Genomic DNA, 23,509 nt, shown 5'->3' on the forward strand with positions numbered 1-23,509 from the left:
TAAACACTCTTGGGGAACAAAATCAAACACGATTACGTCACTAACTTGTGGAATTGATGGCATAATCAGGGAGCTGTCATCAATCAGGCTTTAGGCAGCCAAGCGGAATATTAATGTGGATTCTGGATTATTTTGGCCAGACAATAAAGGTCTATCTGATCAAGTCGGGGAGGGATGACAACATTACCCATCATCATCGCCAGATACCATGTACATCTCATTTATGAGCTGCACACAGTCGATAGAAACCCTGGAACACAAAACAACACACACGAGTGCCACTTCAGATGCCACAGAAATGTCAGGAATAAAATAAATAATTCCATACAGTGTGGAAGGTCTCAAACAAGTAATGCTTTAACTTATGACTGTACTTTTTGAGGTATTCAAAAGTGTTGCCTCAACGTCCATTATTTTTACGACCATCGATGTGGTGCCACGACAGCGAAGGAATCAACAAGGGCAGAAAGGGAAACCTCCACAAGGCACCACCTATTGCTGTTCGGACAAGACCCTGCCCGGCTTACCTTGGTGCTTGAAATACAAGCTGCGATTCCTCTAGGATTTTCCAAACACGCAGAGTTCCATCGCGACCTCCCGAAGTCACGCAGCGCTCCCGGCTCAGGCTGTCCAGGCCCGTGATGGCATCCTGGTGACCGAACCTGAACAAGGAGGCTAAGTAACATCATGGGCTTCAAATCCAGTACTTGTATGGTTAATCGCTCTTACATTGCAAAACACCCACAGATTGTATGCATACAAACATGTACAATGTATGTAGGGTCAAAATCATTAAAATGACTGATGAGGGGAGAGATTTACAACTTACAGTGTTTCCACGTAGGCCATCTCGTTGACATTCCACACTTTGACAGAACGATCATGAGATGCACTGTACAGCTGATGCGTTCCCTTCCTAAATGATAGGCCCTGAAAAGAAATATGGTTATAATTATATATATACGATCCAAGGCTCATACGAGGTTGCATACGCACCACATGCACAACAATGACATTAGGAGACAGCACACCTTTCCCAAAATAAAAGGATATTGGTAGACTAGACCAATCAACAGAATATATGGGATTTTAACCCAGGAAATATATGCCATGTGATCAATTTGGAATTCATGTTAAAAACCATTTTATTCCAGCTTACAAAGATCAAAACAATCATCTTTCACAAGCCACCACTTCAAAACACACAAGGCGAAACAAACTTTTCACAAAGGCAGACTAAACTGTCAACCCACACAGAGTTGTCACAACACATCTTAAAGTAAATCCAAAATATGACAATTAAAGTAGATGAAAGTTCTAAGTATCCACAGGTTTTCTTCGACAATAAAATGCAAGATCTCTTCCACAACAGCATTGGAAAGGTATGTGTGCATGCGTGTGTGTGTGCCACACCGAGATAGCATCCTTGTGTCCCTTGAACATGTGAAGATGCCGGCAGGTTTCTGCATCCCACAACTGAATCAAATGTGCTTTGTCTCCAGAAACCTGTTTGCACAACCATGTTCGAAAAAGAAAGGTTAGCTTGCAATAACCACAACTTGACGTCTTCAAGGTTGTGATAACCACCACAGCGCATCACATCTTCAACTTATCCAGAACTTTCCTGTTGCACTTCCACTGCCAACATGCATGGCGCATGGCCCAATACTGTTTTTCACAAGATGAAAACGATAGCAACATTTAAGATGTTTCTCAAAGATCTCAGCACTGTACTGATTGTCAAGCACAACACCTTTTTTTTTTTTTTTTTTTTTTTTGTATACAATATCGAGGCTCGTGAAAGAGCGAACATTAATCACATGAACACACAGAAAGACAAACCGACACATAAAACATATAACATAGGGAGCGGTAGACAAGATGGGGAGAGAGGGGGAAGGACACAAACACAACATTTGAGAGCAGGGACCGAGAGACATGGAGACATCGAGAGATCTGAGAGAGGGCGAGGGCTTTGGGGGGGGGGGGCGTGGGAAGGGGGCAGTGGGAGAGGTATAAAACATATGGACACTGCCAGGACTTCCAGGAAAGAAGTTGGAATTTCAAACAAGGTGGATCTGGGGTGAATTAGCGGGGGTAGAAAAGATCAAGGTTTTGGATGGGGGAAGATAAGAGATGGTGGTGAACAGCTGTTTTAAAGACCTGGAGGGAGGAGTGGGATTGAAGGGAGTGAGGGAGTTTGTTCCAGAGGCGGGAGAAAAGAGGAATGAAAGAGTGAAGGTGAGCGGAGAGCCGAGATTTCGGCAGTTTAACCATCAGAGGGTTGCTGGCAGATCTTGTGCGACCTGTAGGAATATTTGGGGGACAGAGCACAGAGAGAGCTGGGGGTGCAAGGCCGGAGAGGAGTCGGTAGAAGACAGAAAGACCACCTACCTGCCTGCGGTGAGTGAGTGAAAGGCCCTCAGAGATAGCTTCATCGCGGGAGATTCCAATAATTCTGAAAGCTTTGGTTTCAACAGTGTGAAGCCGAGCTAGGTGTGAGGCAGGAGCACCGGCCCATAGGGGAGAACAGTATTCCATTGAGCTGCGGATGAAAGCCTTGTATGTGGTGAGGAGCTCAGGTGTGCCGAGGAAGGACTTCGCACGACGGAGGATGCCCAGTCGGCGACTGGCTTTGGAGGCCAGCTTGGAAATGTGGTTTTCCCAAGAAAGATCATGGCAGATAGTGAGACCCAAAATCTTGAGCGACAGAACTTCTTGGAGAGGATTGTTGAGAAAGTAGATGGGAGGGTTGTCCAGTCGATCTTTTCGGAGAGACATAGTAAGAGTGTGAGATTTGTCAGGATTGAAAGACATGTTCCACTTGTTTGACCAGTCTGTGATTTTGTCCAGGTCTTCAGAGAGTGAGGAGGCAGCAGACTGCCGATCTGAGGGAAGAGGAATGGAGCGGCAGAGAGTGGAGTCATCAGCAAAGAGATAGAGAGGATTTTCGAGAGAGTCAGAGAGATCATTGATGAAGACCAGAAAAAGCACGGGGCCCAGAACACTGCCTTGGGGAACTCCAGCCTGAACAGGAAGAGGAGATGAGAGAAACCCATTCAGGGCCACACGTTGACGACGACTTGAGAGGAAGTCCGCCAGCCATGCGTGGAGATTTCCATGGATACCAAAGGAGGAGAGTTTGGTGAGCAGAGCGGGGTGCCAGACCGTGTCGAAGGCACGTGATATGTCGAGGGAGACAGCTCTAATTTCCTGTTTGGCATTGAGGACCTCCATCCATTGTTGAGACAGCAGAAGCAGCATGTCCAGAGTAGAGTGACCTGGTCTGAAACCAAATTGATGATCAGAGATCAAGCCATTGGAGAAGAGGAAAGATTTCATATCAGAAGCAATGATGGATTCCATGACTTTGCTGATAATTGGGAGAAGGCTGATTGGTCTGTAGTTGCTAGGATCTGTTTTTGCACCTTTTTTGTGCAAAGCGGTGATGTTGGCTGATTTCCAAGCAGATGGCAGTTGACCTTGAGCAAAAGAGAGGGTGAAGAGAACAGAGAGAGGGTGAGATAGAGCAGCAGAGCAGGATTTTAGGACCCGTGGGCTGATGCCGTCGGGTCCAGTTGCAGAATCAGAGTCGAGGGTTGACAGAAACTTTTCCACCTTGTCAGGAGGAAAGGACACGGAGTCCAGGAGCAGCAGGGTACGACTGGGTATGGTGGGTACAGAGAGGGATGGGTTTGGGACACAAGATTTAGAGGCAAACACAGAGTTGAGGCATTCAGCTTTTTCATGTGCGGAGTCAGCTGTGTAGCCGTTTGAGGTAAGGGAGGGGATGGAGGGGGAACAAACACCAGAAACGGATTTGACCAGACGCCACCAGGATTTGGAAGAGGGAGACAGATAAGAGAGTTCGGTCTTGAGAACGGAGAGATATTGTTTCCTGGCTCTCCTGAGGGTGGACACACACTTGTTTCGGGCTTTGTGAAAGGAAATGACATTTCCTTCCGTTGGATTTGCTTTCCAGGAGACGAAGGCAAGTTGTTTCTGGGCAACAGCCTCACCACAAGATTCCGTGTACCATGGACGGGAGGAAGGGTATGACAACTGAAGACGAGATGGGATAAATCTGTGCATGAGAGAGAGCAATTTACTTTGGAAGAATTCCCAGGATGAGTTGATGTCAGAGGTGGTAGAGATGGGAGACCAGTCCAGATGATTGATGGCTGCTTGAAGACCGTGCCAGTTGGCCTGAGTGAAATGCCAGACTCGTCGACGCTGAGCAGGCTCCCTGAGGATGGTCAGAGAGATGTCCACTTTAACAAGGACATGATCAGATGATCCGATCGGAGCAGAAGAGCAGCAGACATTTTCAGGGAAGTTAGTCATAACCAAGTCCAGAAGAGAAGATGTTCCGTTGACTGAGATCCGGGTCGGGAAATTGACAGATTGTGTCAGTCCCAGTGAGTCGCAGAAGTCCTTTGCTGAGGAGCCATGGCTGGTGAGAGAGGTACCCACACCCAGCCAACTGGCATGATGACAGTTGAAATCACCACATATGAGGAAGAGAGAGTTGGGATGAGTAGATAGAAGTTGGTCCATATCATCAGACAGCGAGATGTAGATGGAGTCATCACTGTTTGGTGGATGGTACAACACGCATATGAACAAGAGGTGGGAGCGAAGGGGAAGCCGTAGCCAGAGGTATTCCTGGGGGTGAGGTGGAGAGAGTGCAGTGCAGGGCGAGTGAGGAAGAGAGTTTTTGATAAAGATAGCAACCCCGCCTCCAGGACGAGGCTCAGGTCTATCATACCGGAGGAGGGAGTAGCCCGGGAGAGATACTATGGAATCAGAGACATCATAAAGGAGGAAAGTTTCTGTTAAGCAGATCACGTCTGGTTTGACAGAAGCAACCTGTATGGAGAGATCAGTTAAGTTTGAACGAAGGCCCCGGATGTTTGAGGTCCATACCGTTAATGAAGAGGAAGGGGGAGTATCAGATACAGAACAGGGGGGAGGAGGGGTAGGGTAAGATGTGGAAGAGGTGGAAGAGGTAGGGAGAGCTGTTGAAGGTGTGTCAGAGATTTCAGAATAGCTCGGAGAAAGGGAAGGATGGGGCGGACAAAAGGTTTGATGGTGATTGGGTGAGCCACAATGAGGTGTTATTTGAGGAGGGGGAAGAGCGAGGCAGAAGGTTGGGGGAGATGGAGGTAAGAACACGGAGTGGGTGAGACATACCAGATAAAACAAACAAACACTAGAACAATGCGACTGTGTCGCCAATATGCCTCCACATAGTCCCACAAATGGAAGATGCCATATCACTGCATATGTATGGGTAGTGGATCACGTTTGTGAAGTTTCGTGTTGATCGGATAAGGTTCGTTTTTCTATCCAAGATGGCTGCCAAACCACGTGACCTATGACATCATCATTTTCAAACTATATGCAACAGTGCTTTTAGATGATTAATTGTACAATTTCGCATAGATAGGGTGAGCGGTTTCAGAGATATAATTATTTAATATATTCCTTCAATCCAATATGGCTGCCAAACCATGTGACCTAGGATGTCATAACTTTAATATTTCAATACAAATGGGTCATAGATCATGTGCATGCAATTTCAGATTTTTTATTTTAGGATAAGGAATTCGATCAAAACATTTTTGACTGGTATACCACTTCACCTTTGATGTCATCATTATCATGCTTTTGTTCCCCATTGGGAGTACTTGACAATGTGCCAAGTTTCAAATTTTTCCAATCAGCGGTTTCCGAGAAATAATTTTAATTATTTGCTTTTAATCCAAGATGGCTGCCATACCACATGACATATGACATCACAATTATCATAAAAACATTCTGCATGGGTGTCACTCCTACCCTGAAAGTTTCATCTCGATCGAACATATGGTTGCTGAGAAAAACGAGGTTTAGCCCGTACGGATGGACAGACGGACGGACGTACGGACAGACAACCCGAAAACATGTTTGAAAAAAACTATATGCAACAATGAAAACAATGAAAAAAACTACAACGGCACTTGATAGAGCGCATACCTCCACCAGGCTGTTTATATTTTGTATCCCACTGACAAGCCAGATCAGGATTCGGACCTGAACCAAAATCTAATCGGCTTGTTCTTGTCACCTAACCAACTCATCTACCAAGTTTAGTCATAACTCATCCACAACTTTTTGAGATATCGTGCTATGTATCGGTTTAAGCCCGATCGCTCAATGGTGAAGAATCACTTAAATATTAAATTACTCTCGTATCTGAATCCATGTCCAGATCTTCACCAAAATCGAATCGATTAGTCCTTGTCACACACCCAGCCAGTCCACCAAGTTTAGTCCAAATCCGTCCACAACTTTTTGAGATATCGTGGATATGTATCGATTTAAGCCCTATCGCTCAATGGTGAAGAATCACTTAAATATTAAATCATTCTCGTATCTGCATTCATATTCACATCTTCACCAAAATCAAATCGAATCGGTTTCGTCATTCACCTTCGGTGGCGGAGGTAAAAAGAAAAATAGAATTCGACACAAATGCACCCAATAGATAGGTCAATCAGGACGGACAACCCAAAAAACAATGCCTCCAGTGCCTTCGGCTGCATCGGCATAAAAAATGGAAAATAATGAAATTACACCTGGACGAATAGGCGTGGAAATGTGAAAGCATAAAATCCAATAGAAAGAATAGCAGAGACAATTCAAGAGAATCATTTGAAATTCAAGAGAAACTGGACTTGTTGAACCTTGACCTCTGCATTAAAAGATAGATGTGATTTTTCAGTGACGTTTTCCCCTATTCTCAACCGACGAGGCTTAAATCGTCTCCCTGGGCATCTCCGGTATACAGTCTGGCATTCTGGTGTGCCTGCGACACAAAAGGCCATCTACCTTCATAGCTAGACATCCGATTTTCACACATTCACTCACACAGTCAACACATTGTAATTGACAAAACCCTCTCTTCTTCTAGTGGAGACTGTACTGGTCCATAGCTGTGTGTTGTGTCCAGTATTGTACATCATATACATAAACGACCTCTCCCTTGCTCTGGACCAACATACATCGACATACAATAACTCCGTCCTGTCGACAGTGAGACAGCAGCTGCGTCACTCTCTGCACATCTGCAATTTATTTGATACTGATCAGACAAATGCAACGTCTTCAATCCTCGAAAAATCTGCCTCACTTTGTCACGCAAAACAAATCCACCGATCTATTTGCATAGCCAACCAATAAGAGGTTTGGTCTCGAGCGTCGAGGTCTCAAAGTCAGCCAACAGCTATCTATCCCTGTGCTGACCGTCATGCAAAGCTGGCCTCTAAAACAAGCTTCAGACTCGGTGTCCTCCATCGTTCCGAATCATTCCCAGAAAAACAGAACCACTCACAGATTAGAATGCCATTGTTCTTCAGCTCTATGGAGTACTGCCCTCCCCAATGGGCTCGTGCCCCAACATCACTGCTGTCTCCACTGCATTCCGTGGAATATAAACCTAACATTAATGAGGCTGAAGCACAAGGCCTGTTACTCTCACTTTGCAGACAGGTAGGTGGCTTCTTTATTGTCTAACCTCTAGTCTGGGGGTCCCGAGGATGGCCTCGAGGTACCGCACACTCGCCTGGGTTCAAATCCCGCCCCAGCTGTAAACTGTCATCCCAGTGTTTCACAACTAGGACGATTCAATGCGTGTGCCTTCCATCGATGGATGTTAAAAAGGGTGCCCTGTCTGCCGACATTATAGTGTCGGGAACTGAGTGGCATGCTGATGAGGAGGGGAGTGTCGTTGAGGCTGAAGGGAAAGGTGTATGCTGCATGTGTGAGAAGTGTTATGATTTATGGGAGCGAGACATGGGTAATGAACGTAGAGCAGCAACGAAGGCTGGAAAGGGTGGAAATGCGAATGGTTCGGTGGATGTGCGGAGTATCGTTGAGAGAGAGGAAGACAAATTATGAATTGCGAAAGATGATGGGAATAGAGCCTGTGATGGATGCTGTGAAGAGGAACAGGTTGAGATGGTCTGGTCATGTGTTGAGGAAGGATGAAAGTGACTGGTTGAGAAGAGTGATGGAAATGAACGTAGAAGGAAGTAGAGGACGGGGAAGACCGAGAAAGACTTGGCTAAAGATGGTGGAAGAAGAAATGCGGGCAAGGGGGTTAACAAGGAGAGATGCAGAAAATAGGGCAAAATGGAGAAGATTGTCATGGGGACCGCAAGGCTAACCCCCGCTCCAGCAGGGAAAATGGCCTTAAAATGCATGTTGTTGTTGTTGTTGTTGTTGTTGTTGTATTCACGAAGAATAGACGAGCTATCACTGGCACCATGAACAAATTCCTGCCCTAACTATTTCTGGGCAAACCATCGCAATGGCAATCCACCGGGCAGCATAACCCTTGCTCAAGAAGCTGCTTCGGCAGCACCGATGCTCTGCGAAGAATACGGTACATCAGAGAGAGAGAGAACCTCTGGCCTAACTCCATCAACACAATCCCACCCTCAAGCTCCATCAGGATCACATGTTCTTCTAGTAACTCATTATTGGTTAAACTCCCAAAGTCCAGGCTTTCTACACCCCTCCACCATTTTATCCCATTTGTTGAATTGCCTTACGGTTCAATCACACCTTTCCCTCCAGGGCTTCATGTTGGTAGTACATGATCATCTCCTGTCATCCATCATCCTTACTAGTGACCTTTTCTACCCCTATTAACCCTACCTAATGCAGGCTGCTTACTTGCAATGAACCGTTTTCTTTACTCTTTTCCTGTTTGTTGGTTTGGCTAAAGATGGTCGAAGAAGAAATGCGGGCAAGGGGGTGGACAAGGGGAGACGCAGAAAATAGGGCAAAATGGAGAACATTGTCATGGGGACTGCAAGGCTAACCCCCGCTCTTGCAGGGAAAATGGCCTTAAAATGCCTGTTGTTGTTGTTGTTTCCTGTTTGTTGGTGCCAACTATGCCCCCATTGTCAGTATGCTACCTTTTTTTCTCCTTTTCCACAAGCCTAGATTTTGTAGGAATATTATTTTTTTGACAATCTTCCTGAAACAACATGACTCCCACAAGCAGGGACTGCCTTTCACAATGCCTGATTTGTACAACACCCAGATGGCATAAAGGTAGGAAAGTATTTCTGAGGAGAGATAACTCAACACTCTCGAGATTGCAATCACAGCGGGTATACTGAAGCCCTACAGCACTCGGTCGCTTCACTCACAATCGCATTGACAAGCAACTTAAATTAGCCTTGCCGGAGTCTCACCAGGTATTTGCCATCTGAAGAAATGGCCATGCATAGAACTTGAGTGTGGTGACCCGCCCGAGTCATGTCGCCCTTCTTTAGTCCCGCGATGGTGCATACCTTCTTCCCACTCTGCACATTCCCTGTAGATTAAAAGAACACTGGTCAAATATCGGTCTCAACTATTATGGTGAAGCACCAAACAAACATGGGAGAGAAGCACCAATTACATTTAACGATGGCACCATCCTTGCTGCCAGAGATGATGTGCGTGTCAGCAGGCGTGATGACGAGGCACGTTACAGCGAGTTTATGACCTCGGAGGAGGCGCAAAGATGAGGGATCAGGCTGGTGTATCTGCGGTATGGGGGCAAGGTAATAAAATTCAATTTCTCAGCTTACCTTCCTGCATATTATAAATTAATCAATATGTCCATACATTTTCCATTTACAGACCACGACCCCCATCATGGCCAGCATCCAAACCTCATGGCACTCTGCCCTTTGACTAATCCACAGATGTGCACTCTTCTGAAGTTGGTAAAGACTTGTTGCATTGCCCTACCCATCGTAGGTCCGATTCCTATGCCTGTGCAGCAGAAAGCAGAGTGCAACTGTCCAGGATTGTCATTTTTGACAAACGTTCTTGAATCATCACAAGCACCTTGGTGCCCTGTCAAGAGCCTGGGCATTGTTTTTGTGCCTCTTATACAAATCCTCGCTTCCCACTTTTGCAAATAAAATAATAAATACAAAACACCTAATTTGCTGTCTTTTTTTTGCTGCTAATCTTGGGGTTTAGCATATGCATTGGTATAAATTTGGATGGAATTTGACAGAATTGCCTTTTAAAATTACATAAATATTCAATACAAAATGAACACACAATGCGATGAAGTGCACAAAACAACAGCATAAAGACCAATTCCGAACCTCTTTGGCCACCAGTCGCTTCAAGCATCCTCTTTGCTCCATCTGTGCAAAGAAAACAAAAATTAGCAAAATAACAATATACCATAAAAAATACTATATATGAGCGAGGAATAAACCATGTACGGCTCCAAAACTTTTCAGGGTTTGAATGCACTTAAGTGCAAACTACATATTACAGTTGGTGAGAAAAAAGAAAGCCATTTTTAGTCCCCACACACTACCTTCCACACCAAAACCACCATTGTGTAGATAATATGTAGATGTCCCATTATGGCAAACCAGCAGGTTAACAGCAGGTAAAATGCACAATGAGTTTTAGAAATTGCAGCAAGGAGGTGGCGATTCCAAAAAATGCAACAACATCAAACAAAAACCCAGAGAACAAAAATGGCAGATCATTATTTAAATTTTAAAGGAACCCAGAATCAGAAACTCATGTTTGGTTTGATTAATTAATATGGCTTGAAGTGAAGATGAGGATTTTAATGATTTTTGGCGTCCTTGTACCCTCAATTGGCCCCGCCCACCAAAACACGGCGATGTGATTAAATCATACATCACATGACCCACTATGTTGTCTGCAGGATACTTTTTATTTGGGACTTGTGTTAACATGCGGCCTACATACAACAACAGGCATTTTAAGGCCATTTTCCCTGCAAGAGCGGGGGTTAGCCTTGCGGTCCCCATGACAATCTTCTCCATTTTGCCCTATTTTCTGCATCTCCCCTTGTTAACCCCCTTGCCTGCATTTCTTCTTCGACCATCTTTAGCCAAGTCTTTCTCGGTCTTCCCCGTCAAGTCCCATAAATCATAACACTTCTCACACATGCAGCATACACCTTTCCCTTCAGCTTCAATGACACCCCTCCTCGTCAGCACGCCACTCAGTTCCCGAAACTTCTTCCATGCACATTTCACTCGAGCAACCGTTGCCGAGTCTGATCCACCTTCTCCATTCAGCATGTCTCCTAGGTAAAAAAATATTTTCACACCTTCCAGCTTCATGCCATCTCCAAGATCCAACTCAACATTTCCTCCATCTGCAGCTCCCTCTGTGCACACCTTACACTTGAATGTAGCTGGTCTTCTTGGTCTTTGCGCATGATTGGAGGTCACGTCTTTTCGAAGCTGTCCATGCGCTCACGCTTTTGAAGTTAAGTAATTTTCACAATTGTGTTTTTGTCGAAACTGTATCTATCTTTCGGTGTGTGTACCTATAGTGTGTCTTTAGTAAGATTCTCGGTGTTAATTTTTCAGAAATGTATACAAAATCGTCGGTTAATTCGTATCGTGTATTTTGAGGCCTAGTAGGTTACCGTTTTCCGACCTTGAGGCTTTGTTTTTCTCAGCGGTCCGTCGATTGCGCTGCAATTACTTTCGTTCTCGGTTTTTGTCCCAGTCTTTCACCCCATACTTCCTTGTTTAAAATCTCAACTCAAAAAAAAAAAAAAAAAAAAAAAAAAAAAAAAAAATTCCTTCTCTGTTCTTATTCGTTTATTCGTTGTTCTCATTTGTTCGTTCGTTCTTCGATCACGTGTTTCACCCCCATTTCCATTTTCCATTTCCCCAGATAGTTTTCACTGCTCAATTTAAAAATGTTTAAACTTTCCCCTGAAGAACTGTATTCTGTCGTATATTATAACACCTTTTTCTTCTTCTTCTATAAAAGAATGCTTTAGACTTGCTCACCAAATCTACTCATTCCAAAAGAAAATTCCCTCTCTTACAGTTCCTCTTTTCGACATTCCCGAAACTCTCCTGCACTCCACCCCTCCTTCCGCGTTCTCAAACGTATCTTTGACTCGAAGGTCACAAGAAACTCATTTTGCAATAAATGTTCGTTTCCCATTAATCGTACACTTTCTAAAATCCAATCTCACCCCTCCCCTCCAAATCTTCCCCATTACCCATCCCCTCCCCTCCAAAACTTCCCCATCACCCCTCCACTCCAAATCTACCCCATCACCCATATCTTTAAAATCTTCCCCATCACCCATCTCTTTCAAATCTTCCCCATCACCCATCTCTTTCAAATATTCCCCCTTGCCCCTCCAAATCTTCCCCATCACCCATCCCTTTCAAATCTTCCCCTGCCCCTCCAAATCTTCCCAATCACCCCTTCCCTCCAAAACTTCCCCATCACACCTCCCCTCCAAAACTTCCCCATCACCCCTCCCCTCCAAATCTTCCCCATCACCCATCTCTTTCAAATCTTCCCCCTTCCCTCCAAATCTTCACAATCACCCATCCCTTTCAAATCTCCCCCCTTTCCCCTTCCCTCCTAAACTCCCCCCACACCCCTCCCCTTCTAGACTACCCTCTCACCCCTCCTCCTCCTCAAAGGGTCCTCCCCGCTTCTTCCCTCTTCCAACTTTCACCTTCATCTCCACCAACCTTCTGCCTCGCCCTTCCCCCTCCTCAAATAACACCTCACTGTGCCTCACCCAATCACCATCAAACCTTTTGTCCGCCCCATTCTTCCCTTTCTCGAAGCTATTCTGAAATCTCTGACACACCTTCAACAGCTACCTCTTCCACATCTTACCCTAACCCCCCCTCCCCCCCCCCCCCGTTCTGTATCCGATGCTCCCCCTTCCTCTTCGGTATGGACCTCAAACATCCGGGACCTTCGCTCAAACTTGACTGATCTCTCCATACAGGTTGCTTCTGACAAACCAGACGTGATCTGCTTAACAGAAACTTTCCTCCTTCATGGTGTCTCCGATTCCTTGGTATCTCTCCCAGGTTACTCCCTCCTCCGGTATGATAGACCTGAGCCTCGTCCTGGAGGTGGGGTTGCTATCTTTATAAAAAACTCTTCCTCACTCGCCCCGCACTGCCCTCTCTCCACCTCACCCCCAGGAATACCTTTGGCCACGGCTTCCCCTTCGCTCCCACCTTTTGTTCATATGTGTGTTGTACCGTCCACCAAACAGTGATGACTCCATCTACATCTCGCTGTCTGATAATATGGACCAACTTCTATCTACCCATCCCAACTCTCTCTTCCTCATATGTGGTGATTTCAATTGTCACCATGCCAGTTGGCTGGGTGTGGGTACCTCTCTCACCAGCCATGGCTCTTCAGCAAAGGACTTCTGCGACTCACTGGGACTGACACAATCTGTCAATTTCCCGACCCGGATCTCAGTCAACGGAGCATCTTCTCTTCTGGACTTGGTTATGACAACTTCCCTGAAAATGTCTGATGCTCTTCTTCTGCTCCAATCGGCTCATCTGATCATGTGCATGTCAAAGTGGACATCTCTCTGACCATTCTCGGAGAGCCTCCTCAGCGTCGACGAGTCTGTCATTTCACTCAGGCCAACTGGCACGGTCTTCAAGCAGCCATCAATCATCTGGACTGGTCTCCCATCTCTACCGCCTCTGACATCAACTCATCCTGGGAATTCTTCCAAAGTAAATTGCTCTCTCTCATGCACAGATTTATCCCATCTCGTCTTCAGTTGTCATACCCTTCCTCCCGTCCATGGTACACGGAATCTTGTGGTGAGGCTGTTGCCCAGAAACAACTTGCTTTCGTCTCCTGGAAAGTAAATCCAACGGAAGGAAATCTTATTTCCTTTCACAAAGCCCGAAACAAGTGTGTGTCCACCCTCAGGAGAGCCAGGAAACAACATCTCTCTGTTCTCAAGACCGAACTCTCTTATCTGTCTCCCTCTTCCAATTCCTGGTGGAGTCTGGTCAAATCTGTTTCTGGTGTTTGTTCCCCCTCCATCCCTCACTCACCTTAAACGGCTACACGGCTGACTCCGCACGTGATAAAGCTGAATGCCTCAACTCTGTGTTTGCCTCTAAATCTTGTGTCCCAAACCCATCCCTCTCTGTACCCACCGTACCCAGTCGCACCCAGGTGCTTCTGGACTCTGTGTCCTTTCCTCCTGACAAGGTGGAAAAGTTTCTGTCAACCCTCGACTCTGATTCTGCAACTGGACCTGACGGCATCAGCCCACGGGTCCTAAAATCCTGTTCTTCCGCTCTTTCACTCCCTCTCTCTGTTCTCTTCACCCTCTCTTTTGCTCAAGGTCATCTGCCATCTGCTTGGAAATCAGCCAACATCACCGCTTTGCACAAAAAAGGTGCAAAAACAGATCCTAGCAACTACAGACCAATCAGCCTTCTCCCAATTTATCAGCAAAGTCATGAAATCCATCATTGCTTCAGATATGAAATCTTTTCTCTTCTCCAATGGCTTGATCTCTGATCATCAATTTGGTTTCAGACCTGGTCACTCGACTCTGGCCATGCTGCTTCTGCTTTCTCAACAATGGATGGAGGTCCTCAATGCCAAGCAGGAAATTAGAGCTGTCTCCCTTGACATATCACGTGCCTTCGTTACGGTCTGGTACCCCGCTCTGCTCACCAAACTCTCCTCCTTTGATATCCATGGAAACCTCCACGCATGGCTGGCGGATTTCCTCTCTAGTCGTAGTCAACGTGTGGCCCTGAAGGGGTTTCTCTCATCTCCTCTTCCTGTTCAGGCTGGAGTTCCCCAAGGCAGTGTTCTGGGCCCTGTGCTTTTTCTGGTCTTCATCGATGATCTCTCTGACTCTCTTGAAAATCCTCTCTATCTCTTTGCTGATGACTACTCTCTGTCGCTCCATTCCTCATCCCTCAGATCGGCAGTCTGCAGCCTCCTCACTCTCTGCAGACCTGGACAAAATCACAGACTGGGCAAACAAGTGGAACATGTCTTTCAATCCTGACAAATCTCACACTCTTGCGATGTCTCTCCGAAAAGACCGACTGGACAACCCTCCCATCCACTTTCTGAATAATCCTCTCCAAGAAGTTCTGTCACTCAAGCTTTTGGGTCTCACTATCTGCCATGATCTTTCCTGAGGAAAACCACATTTCAAATCTGGCCTCCAAAGCCAGTCGCCGACTGGGCATCTTCCGTCGTGCGAAGTCCTTCCTTGGCACACCTGAGCTCCTCACCACATACAAGGCTTTCATGCGCAGCTCAATAGAATACTGCTCTCCCCTCTGGGCTGGTGCTCCTGCCTCACACCTAGCTCGTCTTCACGCTGTTGAAACCAAAGCGATCAGAATCATTGGAATCTCCCGCAATGAAGCTAACTCCAAGGGCTTTCACTCACTCACCGCAGGCAGGTTGGTGGTCTTTCCGTCTTCTACCGACTCCTCTCTGGCTTTGCCCCCCCCAGCTCTCTCTTGGCTCTGTCCCCCAAATATTCCTGCAGGTCGCACAAGATCTGCCTGCAACTCTTATGGTTAAACTGCCAAAATCAAGACTCTCTGCTCACCTTCACTACTTCATTCCTCTTTTCTCCCGCCTCAGGAACAAACTGCCCCAAGCCCCACTCTCTTCAATCCCACTCCACCCTCCAGGTCTTTAAAACAGCTGTTCACCACCATCTCTTATCTTCCCCCATCCAAAACCTTGATCTTTTCTACCGCCACTAATTCCACTCCAAATTCACTTTTTTGAAATACCAACGTCTGTCCTGGAAGTCCTTGGTGTCCTTGTGTTTTATACTTCTCCAACCCCCCCTACCCCCCACCCTTCCCACACCACCTCCCCCCAAGCCCTCTCCCTCCCACACATCTCCCTGCTCTCAAATGTTATGCTTGTGTGCTTCCCCTTCTCTCCCGATCTTGTCTTCCGCTCCCTCTTTTTATATATTTTGTTTGTCTGTTTGATTTGCTTGTGAAATAAATGTTAGCTCTTTCACGAGCCTCGATTCTGTATACAACAAAAAAAAAGAAAAAAAAAAAGCTGCCACACTGGTTAATGACCCTCTCAAACCACTACATTTTTGATCAACCCACTCAACGCACATTGTACATCGAATGGAATTCACTCCGACACCATTCCTGCACACAGCACACGGCCACTTCCCAGTTCTTTCCACCTCACCACATGCTTTACCACTTGCCATCACCTTCATTTTTCCGATATTCACCTTCAGACCTTTTGTCTCCATACATTCCTTCCACTTGTTCATCTTCTCCTTCAGTCCATCCATACTTTCTGCAATCAACACCAGATCTGCATACAACAACTCCCACGGTAAACCCTCCTTTACAATCCGAGCCAGCACCTCCATCACAGCTACAAATAGTAGTGGACTTAGTACCGACCCCTGATGCACTCCCACGTTCACCTCAAACTCACCACTGTTCCCGTCCTTCGTCCTTACAGCTGTGCGTGCTCTTTAGTACATTGCCATCACTACTCTGATCAACCATTCCTCCACTCCTAACTTCCTCAATGCCCATGTCACTACTTCACGTGGAACCCTATAGAATGCTTCTCCAGATCAACAAAACCAAGAAACAACTTCTTCCTCTTCTCCATGTACTTCTCCTGCAACTGCCTCACAATAAAAAGCGTGTCTGTCGTTCCTCTTCCTGGCATAAATCCAAACTGCATTTCGTCAATCTTCACTTTCTTCCTTATCCTCCTCTCCAACACCCTTTCCAATACCTTCATTCCATGCTCCAATAATTTTATCGCTCGATACGAGCCACAGTGCAGAGGGTCACCTTTCCCCTTGTATCGAGGGATGAGGGTACTCAGTTCCCAGTCCACTGGAATGCGGCCTTCTTTCACCACCAGATTACAGATCTCTGTCATTCTCTTCACACCCCAATTTCCCGCTGCCTCCAACATATCTCCCACAACTCCCGTCGGCCCTCCCGCTTTTCTACTCTTCATTGCTTTTATCACTTCTTCCCTGCTTGTCGTTAAAGGCGGCAAAAAGGGTTGGCGTCAGGAAGGGCATCCGGCCGTAAAACATTGCTTCAAAAAGGGGACCGAAAAACAACAACAACCACGGTCCCCGAAAAAGGCCAACCCCCGCTTTGCGGGGAAAAATGGCCTCTAAAGGTGGTTTTTATTGCTTTTATCACTTCCTCAACTTCCTTCTCAGTTATCTTCTCTGCCGGTCCTAAAACTGGGTTACTCTCTATGTTGCCATCCCATTCATTCTCTGCATTCAACAGTATGTCCATGTATCTCTTCCATCTTCCTTTAATTTCATCTGGGTCCACAACGATTTGTCTCACTTCATCCTTCAAGCAACTCACCCCCATCACATCACACCTCTTTCGCTTTCTGCTACGCTTACATACGCTCTGAAAATGCCATCTCGATGCATTGTTGCTGATTGGAGCAATAAAACTAAAGCTGGCATGAGTATACATGTTTTCCCAAAAGATCCAGCTGTGGGGGAAATTTGGACAGCCAAAGTAAAACTGATCAAAGGAAAGTGGTATAGCCCAACTGCTTCAGGCATCATTTGCAGCATCCATTTTGAAGATAACTCATATGACACCGGCCTGTATGCTCAGTTTGGGATGAGTAAATTGAAGTGATTGAAAGCTGACACGATCCCCAAAAAGAATTGAGATAATTGTAATCTAATGGAAAATAAGAAAATGGACAGAACTGCTGTGAAAAGTGCAAGAACCTGAGGGTAAGTAGCGTTTTTGTTTTTGCAACCCCCCAAAGTCAATACTTCGTGGAAGCTCTTTTGGCAGCGATTACAGCTTTGAGTCTTCTTGGGTATGTCTGTATCAGCCGAGCACATATATGGATTTAGGGAGTTTCTCCCATTCTTCCTTGCAGATTTGCTCAAGCTCTGTCAAGTTGTATGAGGAGCATCGGTTAACAGCAATCTTCAAGTCTTTCCACAGAATATAAATGGGATTCAAGTCTGGGGTTTGGCTGTACCACTCAATGATTTTTCACGTTCTTGATCTGAAGCCATTCCAGTGTTGCTTTGGCTGTATGCTTAGGGTCATTGTCCCATTGGAACATAAAACTTCACTGCAGTCTAAGATCTTTTGCACTCTGAAGCAGGTTCTTCTGAAGGATTTGCCGGTATTTGGCTTCATACATAGTTTCATCTACCCCTACAAGTCTCCCTGTCCTTGCCGCTGAAAAGCATCCCCATAGCATGATACTGCCATCACCATGCTTCAAAGTAGGGATGGTGTTAGATGGGTGATGAGCTGTGCTCGGTTTCCACCAGATGTAGCGCATTGCTACCAATTTGTTACTTTCCTAGGGCCACCTAGCAGTCTACAAGTTAGAAACTGTAATAATTGTTGTCTGACTTCTACTTTAGTGTTTTGCCACTTGTGATATACTAGCACATTACTCGTAGGGTGATTGCGTCACAGTGACTGATTGACAGATATATATATATATATATATATATATATATATATATATATATATATATATATATATATATATATATATATATATATATATATATATATATATATATATATATATGTATATATATATATATATATATATATATATATATATACACAAAGAATTAAGTTAAGCACCCCTACACAACGAATTAAGGTAAGCACCCCCTAATATATATTCTTTGTGTATATGTATACATTGGCATATATTCTAAGGTATGTGAGATCAAATAATGATTGGTATGACATTAGCAATTATCCATTGATGAAATTGAGTGATCAAAGTGAAAAAAAGTGATTGGTTGAGTCAGTGATCCGATCACGTGGGTCCTACACACGTTATTGACGCAAAGATCGCTAGAGGTCTTCTCAGAACAATGACTGTACGTTAGAAAACATAAACGTCATCCACACTGTCCGTGATGGACCTATAGCTCCATACTTAAATTGAGGTGAAAATATGCCTAAAATTCCCAAAAAATTGCACCTTAAATTATTCAGAATAAAATATTGAAAACGGCATGATTGTTATGTTTTTATGTGACCATAATATCACTTCTCCAGAAAATATAGCAATATCATGGGTATATTACACTGTTTTGACGACAACAAACTTGTAATGTGCGAGGTTGTAAAAAAACGGGGGGGGGGGGGTGCTTAACTTAATTCTTTGTGTATATATATATATATCAAAACACACACACACACACACACACACACACACACACACACACACACACACACACACACACACACACACACACACACACACACACACACACACACACACACACACACACACACACACACACACACACACACACACACACACACACACGTTCAGATTACTGTAATCTGCAGAGAATAACTAGAGTTAAGGGACACACATGAGGGTCCATGTACGTACCAGATGCTCCTGCAAGCGATCTGCAACTGCATCCTTGTGCACATCATCATTCTCTGCCTTCTCCTCCTCTGAACAAAACAAACAAAACATAAACCTGCCATTTTGTTCAGGCTGAGAGTAAGGAAGAGAAGAGTTAAGATGGTAGTAAGGTAGGGGTCTTTTACGCAGAGTAGTTAATGCAAGGAATGGTCACCCTGGAAAGGCAGTAGCAGCAGAAACAATAGATAAGTTAAATTGGAATTAGATAGAAGATGGAAACCTAGAAGTATTGGAGATACAAGGTAGGTACCTAGAAGCATGAGAGATATAATGGTACAAGGATATTCGCAGGACTTTCAGGTAGCTCAAGTATGGAAAGGTGATTGTGTGCATCTGTGTGGAGTGTTGTTGTCTGGTTAAGGGGTGGTGTGTGGTCGATGTTGTGAGTTTCTCACCCAAGAACCACCTTTGCCTACTCCTCCCCAATTGTTTTTCTCAGCCAGACAGTCAAACAAAATTGAAAATCATTCCAAACAGGAAACTGTTTTTAAAGACATGATAAAGGACACAAACAGCAGGCACGAATAACTAATGTAGTGTGTCCGACAAGGTGGTGTAATAGACACTGTGTAACATGGCAGTAAAATCCAGAATTAATTTATTTATATAACTTTTACTACCTTTATTTTAGTTAAATTGAATTATATACTTGAAGACCGTAGTACACAAATCATCTGTCGTAACACGTACTTTCAAAATCCTCTAGTTTTGCAGTACAGTAGTTAAATTTAAATAAAGGTTCAATGGAGTGATGCACTTGGGACTGCTTATGGACTTGTGGACCACTTCAATAGCACTAAACTTCCGCATTAAAAAAAAAAATCATTCAAATCGTTGTTTTATTAAAATTGAACCTGTATGGTACTGCATATACTATACTTTAACACTGCACAGGGTATTGTGTTCTGTGAACTCTCAAGTTACCTTGCCAGAGGAGAGGTATTGCATTTTGGGACTACTTGTTTGGTTGTTATCTGGCGAAATTGATTTCGCCAAGTATGTTGATCAGTTCGGTTAGTCTGTATGTCTGTCTGTACTCTGCTAGTACATATGTGTGTGATATATATATATATATATATATATATGAATAAATCGCCATTTTCTCAGTGATGGCCAAACGGGTCTTCGTCCAACCGCCATTATTTACTTTCAACAATGTGTATATTTATGCATCAGGAAGATCATCGATTCGGCTCTCATCGTCACTTAATTGCAATTACACTGGATTTCCAAACATCTTGCTGGATTGCAAGTTGGATTGGCAACTGCCATGGGCCCATGACCATTTTGATCACGGTTTCTGTGAAGTCAGTGATAGCATGATAGGGGAGAGTGGGGGGCAACAGGGGGGAAGGGTTATTTCCACTGTTTTGATGTGGGGATGATCATTTGCATTTATGAGGGGAAAGGGAGGTGAGGGAGCGGAGGATAGAGTTAGGATCGGAGGGGAGGAGCAAAAGTGGGATATAGTTGAGGGGCAGGTTGAGGCTTTGGGGGGAGGAGGGGGCAGGTTACAAAGTTGTGGTCGGTGGGGGTGGAGAGGGTGCTTGAAGGCTTGGAGTGGGGAGGGGATTTACACCTTGGGGTTGGGAGGGAGATGGTGAGGACTTGGGGTTGTGGGTTAGTTAGATCTTTCTTTGCCCTCAATACCTTCCTTGCGCAGCTGCTCCAGGTAAAGTTTGGTCAGGCGAAGCCTTTTCTCCTGGGCAGTCTCTTGCAGTTCTGGTTCTTCTGACACTTTTGTCTGGACCTGCCCCCTGGTGCATACATGGAGCAGCAAAGTTTACGATTGGTCAAATCTCCCACATAAAATGATCTTCACTTTATGTGATGTCAGTGATGAAGTGAACCAGAATGATGATATACGTATCATGTGCCATTAAACAAGGTTTTGTCAATACAGAAGTTGGGAAAAAGTATCTGTTCAAAATAAGAAAATGCATACCCTTCATTTTCAGACTCACTTGACACCTCCTCATTGCCTTGTCCCACATTCCTGCCATTCTGAGGCTTTCCAAAAACAGTCCCTCCAATCTGTGAGAAGATCATTTATTAAAAGGAACATTTTACAAGATAAGAACAAACTTATAATGCAATTTTGACAAAATCCAAGTAAAAAGTTTATTTTAATTTTTTTTAGACACTCATTTATCAAAGTGAGTTAGCACTAGACCAACCCTACCAGGCACCAGGAAGGTCCTCCTCAAAACAAAATGTTTGGTTACAAAGCTGACAGTGTATTCTTTGTGAGCACTTCATACAAACCCACAGGGAGCACCTCATACAAACCCACAGGGAGCACCTCATACAAACCAACAGGGAGCACCTCATACAAACCAACAGGGAGCACCTCATACAAACCAACAGGGAGCACCTCATACAAACCAAAAGGGAGCACCTCACACAAACCCACAGGGAGCACCTCACACAAACCCACAGGGAGCACCTCACACAAACCCACAGGGAGCCCCTCTCACAAACCCACAGGGAGCACCTCACACAAACCCACAGGGAGCACCTCACACAAACCCACAGGGAGCACCTCACACAAACCCACAGGGAGCACCTCACACAAACCCACAGGGAGCACCTCACACAAACCCACAGAGAGCACCTCACACAAACCCACAGGGAGCACCTCACACAAACCCACAGGGAGCACCTCACACAAACCCACAGGGAGCACCTCACACAAACCCACAGGGAGCACCTCACACAAACCCACAGGGAGCACCTCACACAAACCCACAGGGAGCACCTCACACAAACCCACAGGGAGCACCTCACACAAACCCACAGGGAGCACCTCACACAAACCCACAGGGACAGGGAGCACCTCACACAAACCCACAGGGACAGGGAGCACCTCACACAAACCCACAGGGACTGGGAGCACCTCACACAAACCCACAGGGACTGGGAGCACCTCACACAAACCCACAGGGACTGGGAGCACCTCACACAAACCCACAGGGACTGGGAGCACCTCACACAAACCCACAGGGACTGGGAGCACCTCACACAAACCCACAGGGACTGGGAGCACCTCACACAAACCCACAGGGACTGGGAGCACCTCACACAAACCTTAAACACATACTATACCACAATGTACCCACTGTACAGTAGTAAGTACTGTACTTTAAAAATCCCACCGAGTTAGATGGTACCTAACAAAGCATCCCGCACCACACTGTACCTAACCTAACGTTAACAAATCACTCCGCACCACACTGTACCTAACAAATCACCCTGAACCACACTGTACCTAACAAATCACCCAGCACCACACTGTAGTGTATGTACTACACTCAAGCACATCACGCAAGATAAGCACCTTTCTCTTTCTCCCTCGGGGTGCGCTTCCACCTCGACCCCTTTTCTTCCCTTTTATAAAGAAGGACATGATCACGGCTTCGAAAAGTCAAAACAGTCTCGATCCGAGCCACACGTGTCCGCTTGCCCTTTACCCTCCGGATTGTACGGTGTCCGCTTGCCCTTTACCCTCCGGATTGTACGGCGTCCGCGCGATATCAAAATGCTCGCACAAACGCGATCTGACGCCTCCTCTTCTTCCTCTTTTAGTTTTATGGCGTTTTCAGAGCCGCGAGGCTCTAATATACGCCATGCGCTCGACATAACCGTGGTGAAAGAAGGAGTCTATGGGAAATCCATAAACCTATATGGGTTTCACACTCGCTTGTAAAAAATCTTAGAACCGTCGATGATGCTTCTGGTTTAGTTTCGATGACCAAAAATGATGGGCGGATCAGACACGACAATCGCCGCCTCTAATGATTTGAAAGAGGAGCAACCTGTGTCCATCATACAGGCGGAATTCCTAGAAACAAGTGGGGTAAATCTTCGGGTTTCCTACAGGTGTCGTAGAGTGACCCTATCACGTGAAGGTACCTACGAATTAAGGTGACAGTGCCCAATAGACAGGTCCATGCCAGGCAGAAATGGCGCCGTTTTCCAGTCAAGGTTTTCTCAGTGGATTTATATACTTTTGATCATACTCTGTCGAATAAGCTTGTGGGCCACCCTGAAATTTGCCTCAAATCCAAGTTGGCGGCCAAAAATCCAAAATGGCCACCAGAATAGCTAAAATAGTATTTCTGAGAGTTGCTTTTACCCATAGATGATTTTTTTTCAACTGATTGTGGCCTATTATGATAAAGAAAGATAACTC

General features: G+C 45.3%; 1 protein-coding gene across 1 annotated transcript in view; it reads right to left on the reverse strand.

Moving 5' to 3' along the window:
• RRP9 (ribosomal RNA processing 9, U3 small nucleolar RNA binding protein) overlaps positions 1-22,833 on the reverse strand; it is a 39,272-nt gene extending 16,439 nt beyond the window's left edge. The window contains exons 1-11 of the mRNA XM_068114096.2: positions 22,655-22,833; positions 21,263-21,351; positions 20,968-21,074; positions 19,279-19,346; positions 10,161-10,202; positions 9,458-9,584; positions 9,249-9,370; positions 1,414-1,506; positions 830-930; positions 528-662; positions 188-250 (exon numbers count right to left, since the gene is read on the reverse strand). Of these exons, the coding sequence (XP_067970197.2) occupies positions 188-250; positions 528-662; positions 830-930; positions 1,414-1,506; positions 9,249-9,370; positions 9,458-9,584; positions 10,161-10,202; positions 19,279-19,346; positions 20,968-21,074; positions 21,263-21,351; positions 22,655-22,723 (1,016 nt within the window). The 5' untranslated portion in view covers positions 22,724-22,833. The remainder of the gene's footprint in view (positions 1-187; positions 251-527; positions 663-829; positions 931-1,413; positions 1,507-9,248; positions 9,371-9,457; positions 9,585-10,160; positions 10,203-19,278; positions 19,347-20,967; positions 21,075-21,262; positions 21,352-22,654) is intronic.
• Positions 22,834-23,509: the final 676 nt, after the last annotated feature.

Source organism: Myxine glutinosa, chromosome 4 (genome assembly GCF_964187855.1).
Source record: "Myxine glutinosa chromosome 4, kmMyxGlut1.1, whole genome shotgun sequence".
NCBI lineage: Eukaryota > Metazoa > Chordata > Myxini > Myxiniformes > Myxinidae > Myxine > Myxine glutinosa.